This window comes from Typopeltis vanoorti, chromosome 14 (assembly GCF_054136105.1).
Source record: "Typopeltis vanoorti isolate ZY-2024b chromosome 14, IOZ_Tvanoo_1.0, whole genome shotgun sequence".
Taxonomy (NCBI): Eukaryota; Metazoa; Arthropoda; class Arachnida; order Uropygi; family Thelyphonidae; genus Typopeltis; species Typopeltis vanoorti.
Genome location: NC_143562.1, coordinates 1,985,407 through 2,010,218, shown reverse-complemented (window position 1 = coordinate 2,010,218; position 24,812 = coordinate 1,985,407). Strand labels below are relative to the sequence as shown.

General features: G+C 38.6%; 1 protein-coding gene across 1 annotated transcript in view; it reads left to right on the top strand.

Annotated features, from left to right (window-relative positions):
* The window catches only part of LOC150099121 (uncharacterized), a 287,705-nt gene that overhangs the window by 85,371 nt on the left and 177,522 nt on the right, over nt 1-24,812 (top strand). Inside the window, exon 6 of the mRNA XM_090403807.1 lies at nt 1,933-2,024. Within this exon, the coding sequence (XP_090259933.1) occupies nt 1,933-2,024 (92 nt within the window). The remainder of the gene's footprint in view (nt 1-1,932; nt 2,025-24,812) is intronic.

Genomic DNA, 24,812 nt, shown 5'->3' with positions numbered 1-24,812 from the left:
GTTCCGTTCTACAAATATCCAGGAGTATATTACATTCCCTGCTCCTGTGGTCTTGCCTACATCGGACAAACTTCACGAAGTTTAGAAATTAGACAAAAAGAACATGTTGGTGATGTAAACCACAACAGAAGCATCTCTTCCGGCTTAGCACATCATTTCTGCACGTCTAACCACACGATACATTGGCAAAACAGCTCCATGCCATATCTCGATGACGACTACAGGCATCGTGTATTTAAGGAAGCCACAATAGTACTAATAACTGGCGGAAACCTCAACAGAAATCAGGATGTAATTCTAAACAGTTCGTGGAAAAATTTGATCCTCTCTCTCAGTCAATGTGAACTACAGCTAGCTAGTAATCACATTACAAGTCTACAACAAACACGCATGCGTGATAATGAATAAGAACAATTAGTCATCTCTGTCACGCGAAACGTGTAACCATACATACTAGTTTGGTTTACAACGTCTTTTATGTTCCTTTTAATTTGCATTTACTAACTTTCATATCTCCGTAATGCCTTGAAAAAGCCAGACAGTTTGCTGCCGAAACTGTTAGGTTTGAATAAATGTTTTTATTGTAAAATATGGTCTGTATTAATAAAATTGTATTTCTATTATAAAATGACCAAAAATGTATAATTTAAATATGCTCATAAATCTTACCTGGAACATTTAGTGGAGAAATTCCTCTGTAATTCTCACATTCAGTTTTATTCCCTTTTTATGGGTGCTATGAGAGCTCTACTTTGATCATTGGGAACATGACCTTCTGACCATGTCCTCTGAATTATGCAGTATAGCCATTGCAAAAATTTTATACCTCCATACTTAAGCATTTCTGTCAAATATCATCTACTCCAGCTGCCTTTCTGCATTTCAAGTTTTTGACAGTTTTTTCTACTCAATGGAATGCTCCTCTTTGCATTCCTCTTGAAAATTTTTGTAGTATGGTTCAATCACTGCTTGCTTTGTTTAGCATTCTTTAAAAGTAATTACTCCAAGCATCTAACATATATCTTTATCTTCAGTTTTCATATCACCTTTTTCATCTTTAATTCCTTTTGCAGTACTCTTTCCTCCATTTTCAAGCTTCTTCAATAGCCTCCGGAACATTTTGCCACCTTTCTGATATTTATTTTCTATATTCTTACCAGAGTCTTCCCATGACTTTAGTTTAGCTGCTTTTACACACATCATAGCTCTCTTACATTTATCTCCATATTCTTTTATTGTATCTGTCATCTGATTTGCTAGGATCTCTTGGTATGCTTTCTTCTTTTCCAGGACTGCTTCTTGAACTTCTTGTTTTCATCGTAGTGTTATTTTTTTTTACCAGCCTTGCAGACAACTTCACCGCATTCCTCCACACCTGAATCAATCAGTGTCTTCTTCCGAGTTTGCCACTGAGACTCCAAGGTTTGGTTCTTGTTTTGAATTAAAAAAACTATTTTTTTATGAGAGAAACTCATGTTAGAGGCTTAATGGAGTGAAACAGCACAAGGATTAAGAATATTATTTAAAGGAGTAAAAATGTTAAATCCTTTAATGTTTTATCCTTTCTTAGTGCTGTTTCACTCCATTAAGCCTCTAACATGTAACACACCATATATTCTACAGGTATTTAATGTTCATTGCCCCATTAAACTGACAACCATCATTTCTCCACTTTCTGTTGCACCTGGTAATACAAGAGCAACATCTGCCCAATATCCCTTTACTGTGCAGATGTGCACAGTAAAGGGATATTGTGCAGAAAATATCCCTTTTCTGTAGTCTTGCCGTTTGTTAATCAAGGAAAATTTTGCTAATTCTGACCATATCTAGCACCATTTTCAGTTACATTCTTCCCTTGCAATTTGATATATAATAAGTGAGATACGAAACAATTTCTGTAGATGTAATTTCTGTAATTATTTTCTCTAATAGCATGCTGTGGCTTCAGCACTTCATGTCTGTTCTCAGTATACATCATTGTATCCTCTTTTGGTAGAGATGGGAGCTCTGAAGGCACTGAAGCAGTGAGTAAATTTCATCTCTTTTTGTAATTATTATTATTATTAAGAGAGACCTCCAAGGAGTCAGGAACTCATTGAGGGAGGCCATACTATTCACACCGTCTCTCATACCCGTTCTTGAATTCATTCACAATACTTGCACACACGATGTCCAATGGCATTTCATTCCATTCATGCACCACTCTATGCTTTAGTAATTCTTAATCATTATGTAATACTTATGCTTTAATATTGTTCTTTCTTGGTAATGTCTTTCAAAAAGACATTACCAAGAAAGTAATTTCTTAGTAATTTCATCTTTTTTCTGGAAAGATGAAAAAAGATTATTTTTTTTACAATTAAAAAAAAATAATAATAATTATGAGGTTTTTTCCTTGTAGCAAAAAAAAAAAAAAAATCCTCAGAAAATATTAACAGCCTTAACAGAGAAAGCAGGGAAAAAAAGATTTAAAAATTAACATAACTGAAACAAAATAATAATAAATTCAGTTTAGATTGAACTAATATTAGCATATATGAGGGTTGTCTAGGAAATTCTCAAACTTTTGAATTATCACGCCAACAAGCACTACTACCTGTGTGGTTCATATACTGCAATCTAGCTGCAACATTGGGAAATAGCCCAGCCGAAAACCACAGTGTGATAATTTGCTTAGTTATTGTACTATGCCTGTTTGTGCCAACATGTGTTCGGTGCATTGGGTGATTTTTTTTCTGTGTTTAAAATGAGTGAAATCAATGAGTGTGTCAAATTGGGAAAATCTTTCATGGAGACATTTGAAATATTAAAAACATCATTTGTGAATGAGGCTTTAGGCTGGACTCAAATGTTATTATTTTTTCATTTTTTTTTATGTTGGGCCCATACACAGGAGGTTGATGGTCAACCTATAGTACATTAGTACCATGTATGGGTGGTGGGTTGGGAAAGGAGGAATTTGTTTACATTTGATTTGAATGACTTTAAATTGTATTCGTTGGGAAACACAGCAGGTGGGAGACTGTTCCACAGTGCAGCAGGTGCAGGGATGAAGGAAGGGAAAAGATATTTGTTCTGTTTGTTTCTAGGTGTACTGTGAAGAGATGTTGTGCAGCACTGCACGTGTTCTAATGAGCTTAGTACAGAGCGGGGGAATTATTGATGTTATTTCGTATGAGCATTTCCCGTGGAAATATTTGTAGAATATACTTACTGCAAAGACCAAACGTCTGTGTGAAAGTGGGGGAGAGAGTTGGTAAGGGATGGATCATTGATAAGTCTAATTGCCCTCCTCTGTATTGAGTCAAGCATTTTGAGAGAGCTTTTAGGGGCCCAACCCTATATGTGGGAGCAGTATTCAATAGTTGGGCAGATTTGTGACCTGTATAATGTTAGTAGCTGTTCAGGGGTGAAGTAACGTCTTGAGCAGAAGAGAAATCCTAGTTTTTTTGAGGCTGAGGATGCAATGTCTGAGATATGTTTGTGCCAGGAGAGGTTTGATGTGAGGGTGATTCCGAGGAGCAAGATCTCATGCTGTTTGGAAATTTGTGTATCGCCGAAAAGGATACTAGGAAAAGGTTGTTCTTTTTTATGGGAAATAGTACAGAACTGGGTTTTGTTGCTGTTGAAATTTATGAGGTTATCCGAACCCCATTGTAGGATGGCTTGGAAATCGGAGTTGAGGGTGGTGGTGGTTGATATTCTGTAGGATGAGGTGAGTTGTATAGGGTAAGGCTTATCAAATGCAAGCGAGGAGTGTAGTGTGCTGTCATCTGCAAAACTGTGTATTGGGTTGGAGGTCAATTGCAGTAGGTCGTTGATGTACAGCAGGAACAGGGTTGGTGAGAAGATAGAACCTTGTGGGACCCCCAGCATTAATTGAGTAGTGCAAGGATAGGGAGCCATCCACCATCAGGCAAAAAGGAATGATTATACAAAATGCATGGATGAAAATTAAATTTAGCAATGCAGAATTTAGAATACATATAAACAGAATTACTAGAAAGTACACAAATAGGTAAGATGTCCTACAGCACTACATGATTATTCGAAAAATAAAGCAATAAATAAGATGCATACACAAAAGTATGTTAAGTGATGCAGTATCTACATATAAACAAAATTACTGCAGAGGTTTCAGCAGTACATAAATAGATAACTATAGGTTAACATATTTATATACAAAACAAGTCAAGGAAAGCAGTGTCTACATCTAGTAAGATTACAACAAAAACATTATTATACTAATACTTAGTATAATAAAAGTCAGAAAAGAATTATTATACAGCATCGATGCATAAAATTTTAGTTTAGCATTATGGTATTTACATATTAACAAAATTACAGCAGGGTGATACAAATATACATGATCAAGGCCCATAGTAATACATAATTGTTCAGATTTAACCTAATGAATAATACACAGGTATAAAAGTTAAGCAAAAAAAAGTATTTACATATAAACAAATTTATGGTCAAATGCGTTTGTACAAATTAATTCTTTCTAAAAAATTAAAAACATCATGCAATTTGCCTGAGTCTGCTAGCATTTCCCTGAGTGTATATGGCTTGGTTAGATAGGTGAAAATTTCATCCTCTCTCTCTCGTGTAAATTTTTGACAATCTACCAGAATATGATGAATAGTGAGATGTGTGTTGCATTTTTCACATATGGGAGGATCATCAGCTCTCAGTAAATGAGAATTTGTAAGGTGACTGTGACCTATGCGGAGCCTAGCAAGGACAACCTCCTCCCTTCTCTTTGTATACGTTGAGTAGAATGCCAGTGTTTAATTTCAGGTTTAATGTTATATAATTTGTTTGTTGATGTTTCTTGCCATGTTAACTCCCACTGAGAATTAGCTTTGATCTTATAAGTTGTCTGTAGTCTGTATATGGAACTGCCAAATAGTATGTGGAGAGGTATGGGCTGATTTAGAAGCTGCATCTGCAGCTTCATTTCCTTTGAATCCAATGTGGCTGGGAATCCAGCAGAACTGAACATCGAAATTAAGGATTTTCATTTTGTGAAGCAGGTGTAGCACTTCTTAAAGTACTGGATGAGGAGTATACATCGGAGAGGAGATAGCCTGTAAAGAGCTCAATGAGTCTGTATAAATTATACACTTTTGGTGGCAGTTTTCTGTTATATGCACAAGTGCAAGCTGAATGGCATGTAACTGCTGTATAATTACTGCAGTCTGGTGGGATCTGATTTGAGATAATAATGTCAGGAAACACAGCAGCACAGCCAACAGAGGTTTTAGTTCTTGAACCGTCAGTATAGATGGGTAAGAAATCGGCGTGTGCTGCTCTGTGTGCATTAAACAATTGCAGGTAAATGGATGATGGGGTATAAGATTTCTTTAGCTGACAAAGTGAGAGGTTGCAAGATGGTGTGCAAACCTGCCATGGAGGAATTTGTTTTGTTTAGTGTAGCTAATGTTGTCAACATTTATACTAACAGCTTGCACAGTTTCTTTAATACGCATACCAAAAGGCTGTATAGCAGTTTGATGTGTGTGATATTGAGCTTCCCAATGCACAGAGAAGATACTATTCCATGTAGGGTGATCTGGGAGAGATTTTATTTTTAGGGCGTAATTAAGAGACAACTATTTCCGTCGAAGTGATATAGCTGGTTTTTTTTTTCTTCTACATAGAGACTTGGGGTGGGTGAGGTGCGAAAGGCACCAGTAGCTATCCATATATCCTGATGATGGATGGAATCTAACCACCATAGGTTACTCTGTCTTGCTGAACCATAGACTTTGGACCCATATTCCAGCTTTGAACGTATAAGTGCACGATAAAGATGGAGAATGAAGCTCGGTCGGCACCCCACCCAGTAGAGGATAGAGTGCGAAGGAGGTTCAAAGTTCTTTTGCACTTTTCTCTTAGTTGATGAATGTGTGATAGAAATGTGAGTTTTCTGTCAAAAATGAGTCCCAAGAACTTGGTTTCTGTAGTTACTGGAATAACAGTAGGTCCATTCTTAGTTCAGGATCTGGGTGATGAGTGCGTTTTCGACAGAAATGTACACAGACACTTTTCTGTTGAAAACCTAAACCCATTATTAAGAGCCCACAGAGAGACATGATCAATTGCTTGCTGAAGTTGTCTTTCAATTACCCTCATGTTACGTGAGTGACAGTATATTGTGAAGTCATCAACATATAGAGCATTGTCTACAGTGGGAGGAAGTTGTTCAATGATTGAGTTGATTTTAACAGCAAAAAGGGTTATACTTAAGACAGAGCCTTGGAGAACACCTTGTTCTTGAAGATATGGTCGAGATAGCGTACTTCCCACTCTGACTTGGAAAGTTCGCCTGGACAGAAAGTTTTTAATAAATATAGGGAGGTGTCCTTTGAGACCTAGGTTATAGAGGTCTTTTAATATGCCATATCTCCAGGTTGTGTCATAAGCTTTTTCCATGTAAAAAAAAACTGAGATAAGATGTTCTCACTTCAGAAATGCATCTCTTATACATGTTTCTAATTGAACTAAATGGTCTAAAGTTGATCGATGTCTACAGAAATCACATTGAGTATTGGAAAGAAGACTGTTGCTTTCTAAATACCAGAGAAATCTGGCATTAACCATTTTCTCTAGTATCTTACAAAGACATCTGGTCAGAGCAATGGGACGATAATTATTTGCTTTTGTAGGATCTTTTCCTGGTTTTGGGATAGCAATAACAATTGACTTATGCCAAGAATTTGGAAACTCTTCTTCTGCAAGTATTCTATTGTATAATAAGAGAAGAAGATCCTTAGAAGATGATGGTAGATGTTTTATTATTTCATAATGGATGTCATCAGGTCCTACTGCACTAGACTGAGATTGTAGGAGAGCTCTTTTTAGTTCCTCCTTGACAAATGGCTGATTATGTGGCTGAAGAATGTTGTAAGAAAAATTAAGCCTTTGTTTCTCTTGCTGTCTTTCAGTATTAAAAATTCCAGAGAATATGAAGCTGTTGCTGAGATTTTAGTAAAAGTTTCTCCCAAAGTATCTACAATAGCTTTGGGATCAGCAAGAACACTTCCATTATAATCTAAGGTGAACAAACAATGTGTTCTATATCTGCCTTTCATTTTCCGGATTTTATCCCATACAATTTTTGGACTGGTCATTTGATTAATTGATGTAGTAAATTGGATCCATGATTGTTTTCGACTCTGACGTCTTACAAAACGTGCTTTGGCTCGAGCATGCTTGAAAGTTATTAAATTTGATGTGGTGGGGTATCTACGAAATATACTCCATGCTCTGTGTTGATCTTTTTTGGCTGCCTGACATTCTGGGTTCCACCAAGACTTTGGATAGACTGGAAATTGAGATGATGTTTTGGGGATGGAGGTTGTTGCTGCCTGGACACTGCATTCTGTTATATATTTTACAGCTTCATTGATGTTTGACTGATGGCATCAGCATTAAATTTTGCAAGATGAGAGAAAGTGTTCCAGTCAGCCTGGTCCATTTTCCATATAGGTATCTGTGTGGGTGAACATGGTTCTTGTGAAGACATCGTACAAAGAACAGGAAAGTGATCACTTCCATATATGTTCTCTTCAACGTCCCACATGAGCAGTGGAAGAATGGAAGAGGAACAGATTGTAAGATCAATTGCAGAATATGAGCGGGTAAGCATATGGAAGAAAGTATTGAGTTTATTATTTAGAAGGGAAAGGTTATTATCGTCAAGAATTTTTTTAATGATTCGACCTCGTCTATTAGTGTTGGCACTATCCCATAGAGTATTGTGACCATTAAAGTCACCCTTCAAAAGTATTGGTTCCGGCAGTTGTGAGATAAGTTTATCAAGATCAATTTCATTTAACTCAGCATTTGGCAGTAAATAAATTGAACATACTGTAATAAGGAATCCCACAGAGAAGCGAATCGCTACTGCTTCCAGAAAAGTATTAAGTTGGACCTGAAGGAAAGGAGTATGACTGCCCACTAGGATAGCTACTCCTCCATGAACAGGACCATCTCCAGTTCTATCCTTACGTACAACAGTGAAATTCCTAAAAGGTACGGTCCTCATTGGGTCTTAAGTAAGTTTCCTGTAGACAGAAACAGAAAGGTTTGTGTTTCTGCAACAACATCTTGATATCGTCAGTATTCTGGCAGATCCCAAGACAGTTCCATTGTAAAAATTTTCCTATTGTTTTGATTTTATTGACTTGTCTGGTTTTCGAGAGGTTGAGGGCTTACCTTTGTCAGATTTATATTTATCCACTGTTTTAGGGAAGTATGGATGGCCAGTGTCCATCTCTTCCTCTGGCAGAGTGTTCAAAACATCAAATGTGTTAGGGTCAGTTGGTATGCTTAGTTTGCTTTCAGTGGGTATCGAGGTATCCATTTTTTCTGTGTGAGTGTCTGGTGGTTTATCTTTGAGTGAAGTCTCCACCATAATTTTTTTGACAGATGAGTTTTCATTGAATGGGACCATTTTTGAAGTCTCTGGAGTAAGGCCATAGGTCTTATCTACCATAGGCAGTTTGGGCATGTCCATATCTTGACATTTAAATCATCTCAGCGGGTTAGGGATGTACATTCTAACAGGACAGCTGAGATACCCTGCTTTTACAGATATCGGAGGCCTAGATGTATCAAAAGTAAGGATGATGATCTTGGTTGAGACCAGGCAACCATCTCTGTGTATCAGGATGCACCTTACACCCATTGTTATATCTCTTAAAATATCCTTTTATATGTCTTATTATGTTTTATTACCTTTTATGTACTTACACTTGTTCTTATCTCCTTCTTACTTAAACCTCAAATCAAAATCTTACCGGCCATTGCGCTCAACAGAGAAGCACTTGCGATCGTAAAGTTCAGATATGGTGAAATTATCAAATGGTGGAATAGACATACGTGTTTGAGTTGCTGTTGGCACTTTTTTAGTTGTTACTTTTTCAGCATAAGAGGGTCGTAGAACAGGTGTAATGTTGGCTAGCTTTCTTTTTGCATCCTGATATGTTATGTTTTGTTCTGTTTTAATTTTTTGTATTTCTTTTTCATCTTTCCATTTCTGACATGCACAAGAGTATGCTGGATGATCTCCCTGACAGTTGACACATTTAGCTTTTTTTTCACAGCAAGATTTATTTTCATATTCTTTACTACCACATCGGGCACAGGTAGTAGAACCACTACTGGCAGTTTGGGCATGTCTATATCTTTGACATTTAAATCATCTCAGTGGGTTAGGGATGTACATTCTAACAGGACAGCTGAGATACCCTGCTTTTACAGATGTCGGAGGCCTTGATGTATCAAAAGTAAGGATGATGTTCTTGGTTGAGACCAGGCAACCATCTCTGTGTATCAGGATGCACCTTACACCCATTGTTATATCTCTTAAAATATCCTTTTATATGTCTTATTATGTTTTATTACCTTTTATGTACTTACACTTGTTCTTATCTCCTTCTTACTTAAACCTCAAATCAAAATCTTACCGGCCATTGCGCTCAACAGAGAAGCACTTGCGATCGTAAAGTTCAGATATGGTGAAATTATCAAATGGTGGAATAGACATACGTGTTTGAGTTGCTGTTGGCACTTTTTTAGTTGTTACTTTTTCAGCATAAGAGGGTCGTAGAACAGGTGTAATGTTGGCTAGCTTTCTTTTTGCATCCTGATATGTTATGTTTTGTTCTGTTTTAATTTTTTGTATTTCTTTTTCATCTTTCCATTTCTGACATGCACAAGAGTATGCTGGATGATCTCCCTGACAGTTGACACATTTAGCTTTTTTTTCACAGCAAGATTTATTTTCATATTCTTTACTACCACATCGGGCACAGGTAGTAGAACCACTACTGGCAGTTTGGGCATGTCTATATCTTTGACATTTAAATCATCTCAGTGGGTTAGGGATGTACATTCTAACAGGACAGCTGAGATACCCTGCTTTTACAGATGTCGGAGGCCTTGATGTATCAAAAGTAAGGATGATGTTCTTGGTTGAGACCAGGCGACCATCCCTGCGTATCAGGATGCGCCTCACTCATATCTCTTAAAATATCCTTTTATATGTCTTATTATGTTTTATTACCTTTTATGTACTTTACTTACACTTGTTCTTATCTCCTCCTTACTTAAACCTTCTCAAATCAAAATCTTACCGGCCATTGTAAAATTGTAAAATCTTTCCTGTATATTTAAAATTCCCTTTTAGTCAGTTTATAATTTCCTTATCTATATTTCTCTTTGTTATAAACTTTATCTCACTTAACTCAAATTAATCTCTAGGCTGAATTACTAATAAGAGTGACGCTATTGGATTGTGGGACAAAGGAATTACTAATGGCAGATACCTATTCCTTTGTCTCAGCACTGGTTCTAATTCCTTATTTAGATTTAGAGAAAATTTATTTTTTATCCCCGAATCCTAGATCAACAAAGCTTTGTATGACCAAGGAACCAGAACACAGTTAGCACTCCATCTTATTAAACTATAATTCTCTTTTCTGTAGTCATAGCCTATCTATTATCTAACCTCCAGCTATGGTTTGTAAATTTTATGAGCAAGTGCAATAGAACGAAATTTAGGCCAGGCAGCAGTTAACTCAAACAAAACATTTTAATTCAAAAAGACATATCATACACTTTATAATACTAAACTGAATAAACATTCTAAAATAGACAATGAATGAGCACTTAGTTTACAATTTCTCAGTCTCTCTCATGGAATGCATTCAAAGAATCTCACTCATGACATCTAATTATACACTTGATATATCACTCTTAACCTTCAATTCTATGTACATTATTTAACAGAAGTATTCAATTTTTTTTTGCTCCACATGCTCTCAACAAAATTTTCTCATGCAAAACACTCATTATATCTCTATCATTTAGGAATTACGTTCTAGACACCACGGGCTACTATACCCTATACAGAATTCTCAATTTTACTCAGTGAATTAATGAAACAATTTCTAGAGTCTTTCCTAGTATTCACAAACATTCTTCTTAAACAATTTCACTTGTAAGAGAACATAAACTGTACATTACCAATTGCTGGGTTGCTACTTAGCCTCATCACTGATTTCGTCTGGATATTCACCTTTGATTTTAAGTTCACTCTGCATATTCTTCACGGATTCTCTCTGCATTTACATCAGGATATTTCTGCAAGCCTCTGTGATTATTGTCTGCTGGGCTGACTGCTAACTGGTAGACTTTCGAGTCATTGTCCCTAAACCTCGTCGAACTGAGGGGTTACCACGTGGAGGCTCCACACACATCAGCACGACCGCTGGACACACGGAATCCAGAACCTACGAGACCATCTGCAAGCACGGGAACCAGAGAACAGAAGCAAGGCCTCGTTTTCGGCGCTGCATGCCCTTTTAAAACTGTGCGCTAACCGTCCATACTACATCATCAGTTTCTCTTTCCAATATCTTTAGCATCATCCCACGTCACCAAGTACACAGTGCCCCACACGGAATCCTCACGCAATCTACGGAGTGTAGGAGAGGGGGGGAAGGTAGCATGCTTACAAAAGGATATACCTGTACACCGTTACGCGTGTTATAGACTTCGGCCATTTTCGCATAATAGTATTATCTCTCTCTTCCCAGCAATTGTTAAGTACTTACAAAATGGTAAGGTTTAAGCAACTTAATAATTCATAAAACTTCACAATATAAGACCAAGTTAAAATTGAAGGATTTAGTAACATTTTAGTAACATTTGGTTAATTTACATGTGCTTAGTAAGTCTGATATATCAATATTCATTTCCAAAGTGTAAGTCTCATGTTAAGTCCGTTTGAAACATGAATTACTTTAATTCAAGTTTCATTCAGACTTAACACCGTCACTCCTTGATCTTTAAGCTCTGAACATATCTCCTCATCAGGAACCTCAAGAAGATCCCATTCTATCACTCATCTACTGGAATTGAGTGTTCTGTGAGGTGTTCTGCAATTTGTATTCCACCCATTGTCGTTGCTCTAAGTAGGTTCTCGGAATGTTGTTTGCACATTTTTTTCCACGAGGATATCACCAGAACGCAATTTCTTGACAGTTTTGGGAGGTCCTGCCAGTCCTTCTAAACCTTTTTGGATAAAGAAGGGTGACATTTTCCCAATTGGTTTTTCACCTGTTGCATGAATGGTTAAAAAGGTTGGTACATTTATGTTAGTATCTGATATCTTTTATTTCTTACTTCTGTTTCCATATGCTATGTCTATATTATCAGTACTTGGTTGGGACTTTGTTAGGGTCCCTGAAACATTTGAGGATGAATAATTCATATTTAAGGAATTTTTAATTCGGCGGCAGAGCTCCCCACCCACCTCGGAGCCACACATGGACGCCCACTACCCGGCAAGCAAAGACTGTGCTCAGGAGTGGAACGCCAGGGCTACCCTGGACGCTATACCGGCACTCCAGTAGTCTAGGATCCTGACCCCCGGACCATGGAGTGAGAGACTTACTGCAACACCGTTGATTCTTGCAGGCAATCCCACTAGCCGATTGATCCTGGTTGGGCCATCCAGGACCACCAGTCTTACCAAAGTAGTGCAAGACTACCAGGACCCCCTGGCTTCTTAGTGATGAGGAAGTGGTTGAGAAGATCCAGAGGTGAGTGACCAAGATGGTAGTGGTCTGTGGAATGCTCCCTGTGAGGATAGATTGTGGGTTTGTTGATCACAAAAGTTGGATGATAGGCGAAAAAGTGGGGGTATGATAGAAACATTTAAGTTACTTAAAGGATTTTATAGAATTGATGCAGGAGAAATGTTTCAGCACTTGGCCAGACTCTGGAACAAAACAAGAGGTCATCCCTGCAAGTTGGGTAAGAGTATGGTTAGCAAGATTGTGAGGACTAAATTTTTCACTTCGAGAGTGGTAAATGAATGGAATGGGTTGTTTTAGTCAGTTTTAAGTACTTTATCTGTTAATGGTTTCAAGGAGAGGTACAATAGATATTTTGTTGATAGTGTAGATCTGCAACAATGAGTCTTCAGAACTTCATGGTGCAATAATAATAATAATGATGCAAAAAAAATTAGGGCAATCAGAGATGCTACCGATATACAGCATTCACCTTGTATTATTATTATTACACAACATCTCCAGGGAGTCCAAAGACTCATCGAGGGAGGACACCTACTCTACAACTCTTCGTTTCACACCACTCCACCAATCGCAACTACCTGCATCATCTATGCCAACGCCATCTATTGCCGACCACCACTAGTACTTCACAGACAAACATCCATGCCCACGGCAGGATTCGAACCCACATTGGCTGGAGAGTGAATACGCTAACCACTCGGCCAACCAGGCCTTGTAAATGGCACCATGGTTGAATTAATACCGCTGTGATATATTTCTCATATACAGTAGTAAAAAGGTGCACTTTGAATCTGAGATAGTTTTTGAAAGTTTTTTTTCTCTTTGTTAGAAAGTAAATTATACTTGCCAGGAAACTATATTCTTGTTTAATTCATTATTCAAGGGTAGGGAAAAAAGTTTTCATGTGAAGTATCTTCATGACCATATGGGTCTGGTCCTCACTGATGAGACCTCAACAAAGGGCCCAAACTAGTCTGGGTAGTTATTATTGTCAGTCATTTTCTGTCCACTATTGCACAAAGGCTTTCCCAAAAAGTCCTTTATTCTGACCTATCTTGAAGAGCCTCCTTAACTCAGTTGGTATAGACAAAGCCCTTTGGTTGGAAAGACCTGGGTTTGATTCCCATCCATGATGTGAAGAACCTTTATCTGGTCTCTTTAGTCAGTTATATGGAAGTAGAGGATTTTTTTCACGCAGAAGCTAAGGTTTTTCTTCTCTCAGAACAGGCAAACCAGCCCCATGAATACACGCAGATCTACAGTCATAAAATCCATATTTAATCCCTCATTAGGAAGGCTCAACCTGTCCTAAGGGACAGCAGAGGAAAGGGGGGGGGAACCCCATATGAAATAAATAATCTATTTTAAGTTCTTCTCTGCCACTGAGTTCCAGTCATCTCTTCAATCTTATCCTCGCACCATCTCTTGGGTCTTTTCCTGTAGCTCTCTCTCTCATCTATTTTCATTCAGATAATAGCTTTGTCTATCATTGAATGTTATATTTTGCAATATGACCTGATCATTGCAATTTGTATCTTTTTTTTATTATCATTATTATTTCATGACACTTCCAAGGAGTTCAAAGACTCATTGAAGGAGGGCACCCACAACTCTACAACTCTCTATCTCTACCACTCAATCCACCCTACAGTGAACCACATCATCTTCACCAACACCATCTGCTGCCCACCACCACTAGTATTTCCACAAACAATCACAAATATCCATACTCACGGCGGGATTTGAACCCACTGCCTTTTGCCTGGAGAGCGGATATGCTAACCACTCAGCCAACCAGGCTGGCGGTGAATCTTTTAATGGCTGTTACAGTGTCTCTCAGCCTGGTCCTGAGCTCTAACACAAGCACTGCTTGAATGGTAATATCAAGCAGTGGTCCTTCCATTTTCTTGTGCATAGTCCTCAACTTGTTGGATTTTTTAGTCAAAGTTCACATTTCACTTCCTGGAAGTATACAGCTATAAAATATGTTTCTTATAAGACATATTGAGATGTCTCCTTTGAGTGTTTCATAAAGTTTTTCAAAGGCTGCATTACCAAATTGAATTCTTCATATAATTTTTTTCTTACAGCCTCACTTTACTATGATCTTTTGCCATATGTAAACATTGGAAGTTACTACATCAGTTTCCTATGTTTCATGTGTATTCCCTTTTTAGTGATGTATTTATTAGATGTTATTTTTGTTTTGCCTTTGTTTATATTTAATTATATTAGATGTTATTTTTGCTTAAGGTGCTTAAGGGTCACAGCTGTATAACTGAGAGGAGACCTCTCAGTTATCTCAGTTATAAAGGAATGCGGAGAACCGACCAGGGCTTCTGACCTAATGTCCAATCCTCACCTTCTCGTGGTGCACCCTGTTGGGTATCTACTTGGATACTGAACGGATGAGGATGGGCTGGCAATTTGGCATTTAGCCGACCAAATTGTATTCTTATTGGTTAAACCAAAATATAGAATGATGGTACAACATGACAAAATTTCATGCCGGCTGGAGCATCGCCCGGTTAAACAAGGCCCCCGTTGTTTTCGCCAGGGAACCAGGGTGAACAGCGAAAAGTCAGCTACTGGAACAAATCTGAAAATAAACCCCAACTCAACATCACCTGAATGGCAAAGAAATGGAGCTAGCTGAGGAATTAGATAAGTACCAGATCAACATAATAGGGGTGACTGAAATAAAAAAGACAAAAACTGGTGAGATCTTTCTGAGCAATAAATACAAAATGTTATATTCAGGCAATGATAATCAAGGAAAAGAAGGAGTAGCCATAGTATTCAACACAAAATACGAGAATCTTCTTGAATGGCAGTCAGTCTGGACAATAAGACTTATTTGTGCCTATGGTCCCACAGAAGGTTCTACTAAGGTAGAAGTGCAGGGATTTTTTGAGGCTTTAGAAAAAGCAACTGACACAATGAAAAATGAAAAGTTAGTCCTTGTTGGGGATCTAAATAGCAGAGTAGGAAATGATTGTGAGACATACAAAAATATTTTGGGAAAATTTGGAGAAAAGAGCAAAGCTAATAATAATGGCAAATATCTGTTGGATTTCTGCTCAGGACATGGACTGGTTATTACTAACACCATGTTCCAACATAAAAATGTGCACAAATTCACATGGAGAGAAGAGGCTAGGAATAAGGAAAGTCTCATTGACTATGTTATTGTTGATAGTGATGTTTTCTCCCTGGTGCAGGACACCAGAGTGTACAGAGGATTTGAAATTGGAAGTGATCACTATTTAGTCTTGAGCAGGATAAAATTGAATTTCATATTCAAAAGAATAACATGTAAGAAAGTTTTAAAGCGAATAAAAGTTGAGCAGCTCTCAGATGTGAGCTGTAGACTAAAATACACAAAGATTATTGAAGAAAAAATGAAAGAGTTTGAGAACAGGAATCAAACCTTGGAGATTCAGTGGCAAACTCTGAAGAAAACATTGATTGATTCTGCCAGAGAGGCATGTGGTGAGGTTGTCTGTAAGGATAAAAAAATCAGAACTCCCTGGTGGACACAGGAAGTTAAAGAGGCAGTGAAGGAAAAGAAGAAAGCATATCAAAAGTTCTTGTCAAATAAGTCAGCTTGTGCTCTTAGAGAATATAGAGACAAATGCAAGAATGCTAAACACTGTGTAAAACTAGATAAACAAAAGTCATGGGAGGACTTTGGCAAGAATATAGAAAATAAATATCAAGAGGGTGGCAAAATATTCTGGAGGTTGTTGAAGAAGCTTAAGAATGGAGGAAAGAGTGCTATAAAAGGAATTAGAGATGATAAAGGTGGCATGAAAACGGAAGAAAAAGATATCCTTGAAGTATGGAGTAATTACTTTGAAAAACTGCTAAATGAAACAAACTGCTAAATGATGACAGCACAGTGGTAAAAAACACTGACCAGGCATGCAGTCAGGAATACATATCCATACTTGAAGTAGAAAAAGCCATCAAAGGCTTGAAATGTGGAAAGGCAGCATGAGTAGATGATATTCGACCAGAAATGCTGAAGTATGGTGGTATAAGAGTCTTACAGTGGCTGCACTGCATAGTTCAGAAAGCCTGGACAGAGGGACGAATTCCCGATGATTGGAGTAGAGCTCTCATAGTACCCATATATAAAAAGGGAAATAAAACTGCCTGTGAGAATTACAGAGGTATTTCCCTACTGAGTGTTCCTGGCAAGATCTATGCAAGTATACTTGAGAAACGGTTGAGAAGAATTGTGGAAGAAAAGCTTGGTGAAGAGCAAGCTGGATTTAGGCCAAATAGAGGCTGTCAGGATCAGATCTTCACTTTACGACAAATAGTCGAGAAAGCATGGGAATATAACAAAGATCTGTATTTAAGTTTTGTAGATCTGGAAAAGGCATATAACAAGGTGCCAAGAGAGAAGCTATTCAATACGCTGCAGTTATATGGTGTCAGTGGGGCATTATATCAAGCAATACTTAGTCTTTACTTGAGTTGTAAGTCAGCAGTTAGAATTGAAGGAAGTACAGGAAGATGGTTTAATGTTAAATCTGATGTGAGACAAGGATGTACATTATCCCCTCTGTTATTCATTATCTATATGGATCACATTATGAAGGAAAGTGGTATTAAACATGATATCAAAATTGGAGATGTTAATGTCAGCTCTTTGCTTTATGCGGACGATATTATACTTCTAAATAAATCCGCTACAAGTCTGCAAGATTCTCTGACTAAATTGAATAGCTGTTGTAATAGATATGGTATGAAGGTCAGCAATAAAACAATGAAAATAGGCAGAATCATTGAAAATGTCAGCTGTGTTGTGAATGGAGAACCTGTGGAACAAGTAAAACATTTCAGCTATTTAGGCACAATTTTTACTGAATATGGTAAATTAAATATAGAAATAGACAACAGAATCAGCAAAGCTGGTATGGTGGGAAGTCAATTGAATAAATTCATATGGAATAAGAGAGAAATTAGTCGGAACACTAAATTAGCTGTATACAAGACAGTGTTCAAACCAGTTTTAACTTATGGATCTGAGAGCTGGGTCAGAAGTAAAACACTTGACCAAAGACTAAAGACCACAGATATGAGAGTCCTGAGAAAGATTATAGGCGTGAACAGATGGCATCAATGGCAGTATCATATTAAAAACGAGGATATTAGGAAAGAACTTGACATTGTCTGCATCCAGGAATGCGTTAGCAGAGCTAATCTCAGGTGGTATGGTCACTTAAACAGAATGGGCGAGGAAAGATTAGCAAAACAAGTGTTCTCTGCCAGGTTGGCAGCAACACGACCCAGAGGAAGACCAAGATATAGGTGTATTGATACGGTACAAAGTGCTTTAGATGATAGAAATATAAGATCTGATAATGTTGGAGTCCTGACAAGTAACACTGATTTGGAGGAAAATTGTAGATAGGAAATTAATAATGATGTAATTTTTTTCATGTAGTACTATCATATCCTGTACACCCCTTGAGGGTACATGGCAGGAGTTTGATGATGATGATAATGATGATGTTATTTTTGTTTTGCCTTTGTTTATATTTAATTCTTTCTTTTTTTACTTTCTGCATTTAATTCATTGATCATTTGTTGAAGTTCTTCTGCAGAGTTTCCTAAAAGAACAATGTTATCAGCAAATGCAGCACACAATTTACAGACAAAAAATACTGTTGTTGTTAATGATGAGAGTGTAGAGTGCCTTCCTGTGATGAGTCCTTGGAGGTGTCACATAATAATATTCTTCTACTTTTTGATGCAAGATTTTTAAAATAAATTAGAGATGCCAGGAAATTATATACTTGGTTTAATCCTTTATCCAAGTGTAAGCAAACAATGTTTGCAAATGAAGTATGTTCGCGACTAGGCTACTTGTATATAGAAGCTAATGACTTCAAATCAGTTGCCTTAGTATCCCATAATGCAAAACACACCTTCTCAGATGGGAATAATGCACTTCATTATGGGAAGTGCCACTCACTACCCAGACCAGTTTTGACCTTTAGTGAGATATGTTAACGTGCAGGGATACCTCTCCAAACACTCTGCGTGATCTTCAAGATCGCCCTAAATTTCACTGAAATTTAGGGTGATCTTGAAATTCAGCTGTGTCTCCACTCAGTGATAGGCAAAAACTCATGACTGAGCAGAGCTTCTCTACTCCCTAGGAAGCATGCAAACCCATAGATGTCATGGGAGCGAGACCCAGAAGAGATAACAAGATTGACAATTGACATTAATGTCTTTAGGGGTGAAGCAAGATTCTTTTCATATTCCCTGCTATCTGTTATGGCTACAGTGAGGGTAGAATTTTATGAGCAGTTTGCTCGCCTTGGATGAGCAAGTGTGGTCTGATCAGAGACTTATACAACGGAATGATAACCCTTTTATCTCTGCAGGTCAGTGTCCTTCTCATAATTGCAGCAATCCTCTGTGTTACCTTCACCACCTTTGCAATATGTTCCCTAAATTTCAAGTTTCTATCAATCATCAACCGCAGATCTCTTGTCTCCCCTACTTCCTCCAGTATAACTCCTCCCATAGAGTATGCAGCAGCCCATCGATGTTTCCCAAACCTCAAGACCTTACATTTTGCTGCATTAAACTGAAATCCCCATTCATTTGCCCATCTATCTAGCTTATTCAAATCCTCTTGCAGGGCTACCACATCTGCACTATTACTAATAATCCTTCCCAGCTTCGCATCATCTGCAAACAACTGAATATCGCCTTGCAATCCACTGACAATGTCATTGATATAAAGGTTAAACAATATAGGTCCTAGTACTGAGCCCTGTGGGACCCCCACTTGTAACCTTCTGCCTCCTTGAAACTGCTCCACCATACACAACTCTCTGATACCTATCAGACAGCCAATCCTGAATCCAGTTGACCAATCTGACATCCAGACCCATGTGCTGCAACTTAAATATCAGTTTATCATGTGGCACCCTGTCAAATACCTTTGCTAAGTCTAAGAAAATTGCAGTATATGCCTTTCCCTCATCTAATGTTCTTGTAACTTTATTATAAAAGGCAACATATTGCTAAAACAAGAGCACCCTTTCACAAATTCATGTCGACTCTCACAGATAACATTACCCTCATCTGCCCAATGCTGTATACAGTCCCTCACTACTTTGTCCCAGATCTTAACAACTACTGATGACACAGAGACTGGTCTATAATTAGACACTTCTAGTCTGTTACCACCCTTATGCAATGGCACTATCTTACCTTCCTTCCATTCCCTGGCACCTTTCCCGCAGCCAGACTCTCATTGAAAAGCCAGGTCAAAGGCACTGTCAGTTCCCTAGCACATTCTCTCAAAACTCGTGGTGAAATACCATCCAGTCCCACAGCTTTACTGACATCCAGAGTACTCAGTATTTGAAACACACTCTCCTCCTATACCTCTTAACCTCGAACCTGCCCTATCCCTCTAGCATTAAAACTGACTCCTCTAGGATGAAATACTCCAATAAAGTGTTCATTGAACAATTCTACTATGTCCTCTGAATCAGTCATTCTATTCCCATTTTTATCTTACAATATCACATTTCTTCCACAGTCATTTCTCCTCTTACTGGCCACATAGCTAAAAAATTCCCTTGGATTTTCTTTGGATCTTAGGGCCAATCTTCTCTCATATTCCAGTTTCGCTTTCCTTCACTCTTCTGGCCTGTGTCTTATATTCTTCATGCATCTTCTCTTCACCTGTCTCCTTATATCTCTTCCATAGCCTCTTTTTCGTATGCATATTGTTTGTCATCCACTTTACTCTAAATTGTATCCTCTTGTTCACTCGTGGTATACAACTTACCATTACTGCTAACAAATATTCTTTCACAATTTCCCACACACTAATGTTATCCCGGCCTTCCAATTCCTCCCTCCATGAAACTTCCTGAAGTTGACGTCTAAGACTATTATAATCACCTGCTTTATAATTCCACATAAGTTCCCGTCTCTTTGATACTCTTGCATGTCTATTCATTTTCCAAGTCAAAACCATATGGTCACTCTCTCCAACTGGTGGGAGAGATGTCATCTCAGTTATTATCAATTCTTCTGATGCTATAACCAAATCCAAAACTCTTGTTTCCTCTGTTACATGTTGCCTAAGACATTTGTCCCTCAAGAATTCTAGAAATTCCATTCCCCTATTGCTACATGCATCTTCCTCTCTCCAATTTATTCTACTGTAGTTAAAATCTCCCATAACAAACATTCTTCTTGCACTTGCCAAACTTAACTGTCTAAACATCTCCTGGTCCCCATCCTCTGTGCTCCTGGGTCTGTAGCAACACCCCACTAAATATCCTGTCTTGCCCACCTCTACCTCACACCATATGCTCTCAAAATCATTTGTCTCACTGCCTTCCATAGCCTCCACTCTTAGAGGACATAGGTCGTCACTTATCATAAGCAGTACCCCACCACCACACTTTTCCCTCCTATCCTACCGAAAAATGCTGTACCCAGCGACTTCTATTCCTGTTATTATAACCTCTTCTGTCAACCGCGTCTCAGTGATCCCAATAATTTTTGGCCAGGCTGATGCTATCTGCGCCACCAATTCCTCTCCCTTATTCCAGATACTCCTGGCATTAGTATAAAGCATATAAATGCCATTGTTTCTATACCCAGCATTATCCCTTCTAGACTCCACTGGGTTCAGTGTTACCTGACATCGTCTCCCTTCTCCCAAGTATCCATTCCCACAAGAGGCTACCCCTGCTATCATCCTCCCTGGGACACACTGACTCATTCAGAACAGCAATCTTTCCAGCTTCCTACGTCCTTCCTCATTGAAATGTAAGCGGTGTCTCGCATACAATTTTTTGCTATGGCTTCTTTCTTGTCTATGTCTGTGTGAACAAGGCCCTGGTCAGAAAACATAAGTGGAAGGGATCTGCCTTTATTTCTGATATTTCTCAGTAGTCCCCAAATAGAGTGATCAGTGGGCGAGATAGAGCCTAATTTTTCTTCTCATACTTGGTCTCTGTGAGCTTTGAGTGCATCTCTCACTGCCCCAGGCAAACGACCTGGCTTGGGGACAGATTTGTAGGAGGTGGCTACCGTTATAGTGGAGTTAATTTGTGTGAGGCTTGTAACTGCGGATTCTACATCATCTTTTGTACATATGTGAGGAACAGGTCCAATGCTATCTCTGAGTACTTTTGACAATCTTTTCCACAATATACATGAGTGAGAGGGAGGAGACAGGTATTCTTGTTTTCCCAGCTGTAGTACAATAGAATTGGGTTGTGATCAGATGACAACTCGTTCAATGATTTAAGGCTGTACTGAAGTTGAATATCTTGCAGGATAGCTATATACAGTATGTCAGCAGTGCCAAACGTACTAAGATGAGTTGCTTCGGTGGGGCCTGCCACAACAGCATAGTTTGATCCTATGTAGTTGGAAAGGATGCAGCCATTCTTGTTGGTAGTTCTACAATTCCAGGCAGGGTGCTTGGAGTTTAAATCCCAGGCAATAATGATGGACTCTCTGACGCCTAAGATGGCATTTAGATCAGAGTGCAGTAGAGTTTTTAAGGGTGGGTTGTAAGCAGAGTAGATTTTCAGTCTTCCAGTTGAGCTTGTGAATTCTTCCATGCCTGTGATCTCAAGGTTAGTGGTTGGAGGGTTGTTTACAGAATGGTGTTTGATATAATTTTTAATGAAGATGGCAGTGCCTCTGTAGTTTAACCTGTCGTTTCTATATAGGAGATAACCCCTTATTTTAGGGTTGTCTGAGGGTCCTAGATGTGTCTCGCTAATTAGTATAACATATGGTTGATATCTTAGTATAACATAGGTGAAATCTTAGAGCTCCAGAATTTTGTTTTGAGGCCATTTGCATTCCATGCAATGATCTGAAGAGAGGCTGGAACAAGCTTGTTTCTATTCATCTATAAGTGCTGTGAGGATGGCCTGTGTTTCGCATAGGAATCTTTTAGTGGCGGTTGCTGAAGGGAAGTCTTGTAGCATGTTTGCTAGAGAGGCCGTAAGAACAGCTGTCAGGTTTGTAGGTGCTGTTGGCTGATTCTGTTCTGGTGTTGACTTGTTTGTACGGGCCACATCAGCATAACTTCCCATTTGCCTTTGGCTCCCTCTATCTTTGAAGGTCGCAGGCCTTCAAAGGAACCTTGGAGGCCCCAGTCCTCTATCTCGGAGGACTGCGGTCTCCAAGCCTCCGGCTGTGGTGCAGGGGCCTCTGGTGTTCTTGTACTAGAGGAGAAGGACGGTTTAGCTGTCTCCATCCATCTGTTCTTTGGGTTCTGAGTACATCCCTTATAGTTGGCACATTTAGCCGAGGTGGTTTTCGGCTTTGTGCAGATATTGGTTTGGTGGCTATCCCCACATTTCAGACATTTAAACTCAGCTTTACATAGTTTCTGGGCATGGCCAAACTTTTAGCACCTGTGGCATTGCCCAGAAGATGCCCTTTTCCTGAGTGGTTCTGGTGTGACGATGAGCCTGCAGATTGTTTTCAAGTTGTAGATTTTTTGTAAATGTTATGGATCTCTACAAAGACTAACGGATTGGGGTCTTGCCAGATCTGTACATTCTGCTGATCTTAACAGGAGGCAGATCCTGCAAGTTAAAATCAGCAACTATTTCTTCTGTATAAATGTCTTGCAGATGCCACGGAGGACCACTTTTACATTTTTTTCCGAACTAAGCCAGAAGGTATGATACTGAATACCTCTGTCGTCCATTTCTTTAGTCAACCTTCTGTAATCTGTCACCACTGCAGGTTGTATCTTTATACCCTCATCCACATTTTTGGTCTTTATATAGCCAATGTGTAAACTGGACATTCTAGATTTTAGTGCTGCCCATCTGTGTTTTTCTCTTAGTATGATCGAAGGCACCTTTTGGAGAAGCAGTGGAGTTCGAAACTTGACCGTCTTATTCCATTTCGTTGGCTTTGAGTGGTTCTACTGTTTTTCTGCACTTCTTGCATGCACAGACAGCTTCAAAATCTGAGAGAGAGTGGAGATCACCGATTCTAACTGATCCTCCATTTTCTCTGCGTCAATGTCTGTGACACTTGCGAGGGGAAACATATCATAAAGTTTCACCTTTCCTGGCCAATTGTTATTAAGTAGCTCGCCTAGTCTAATGAATTCACGAGATATACTTCCTCAAATATCTTCTCGTTTAACTGTTTTTCCATGTCTATCAATGTGAAGTGTCTGAAGCTGGGGAAAAAAAAAAAAAAACACTTACCATGCAATTGTAGCCTGGCCGGCACTTCTGCAAAACTCGGAAATTTTTGGGTAAGAGCACTGATATAAAATGGCGAGATCTTCAGAACTCATCTGGAACAAGTATCACTTACAAAATCAATTGTTCAATTTAGGCAAATGATCATTTTCTCAATTGAAAAAAAAAAAAAAAAAAAGATTGATAATTGACATTTATGTCTTTAGGTGAAGCAAGATGCTTTTCATATTCCCCGCTATCTGTTGTGGTTACAGTGAAGGTAAAATTTATGAGCAGAATGCTCGCCCTGATTGGGCATGGAGATTATGCATCACTAAAGGAGGCCAATATAGCTTTTGGTCTTCTATATTTGAATATGTCCGATGGATCGTATGCTGTAGCTTGTTGAACCAAATCGTTGGGATGTGTGGACGTCTTTAGGAAAAACTTGGTGGCTAAGGATCGTAGAAAAGAGAAAATATAGGGAATATTTGTGTCTCTGTGGAGTTGAATGTTTCTAACATACCACGGGACGTTCAAAATCATTCTCAGGCACTTGTTCTGCACTCGCTGTATTTTGATGATGTTAGCATTAGAGGTGTGGCTCCAGGCCGGAGAGGCATAGGTGATTATAGGACGAATTGTCATCTGGTATAGTTGCAATTTGATTCTGTTGCTGAGCTTGCTATTTCTATTAATTAGCGGATAGATCTGTGCTATGGCTTTAGATGCCTTTGTGCATGCAGACTTGGTGTGTTGATTGAAAGATAGCTTTTTTGTCGAGAATTACACCCAGGTAATTTGTTTCTGACTGCCAGGGAATTTTAGTATTGAATAGTAACAAATCTCCTACAGGAGACATTGGCCTTTTTGAGAAAAGAACGGCTGAGCTTTTCTGGGGGTTGACTTCCAATCTCCACTTAGAGAACCAACCCTCCAGCTTTAGAATGTTTTCTTGAAGCTTTCTGGTAAT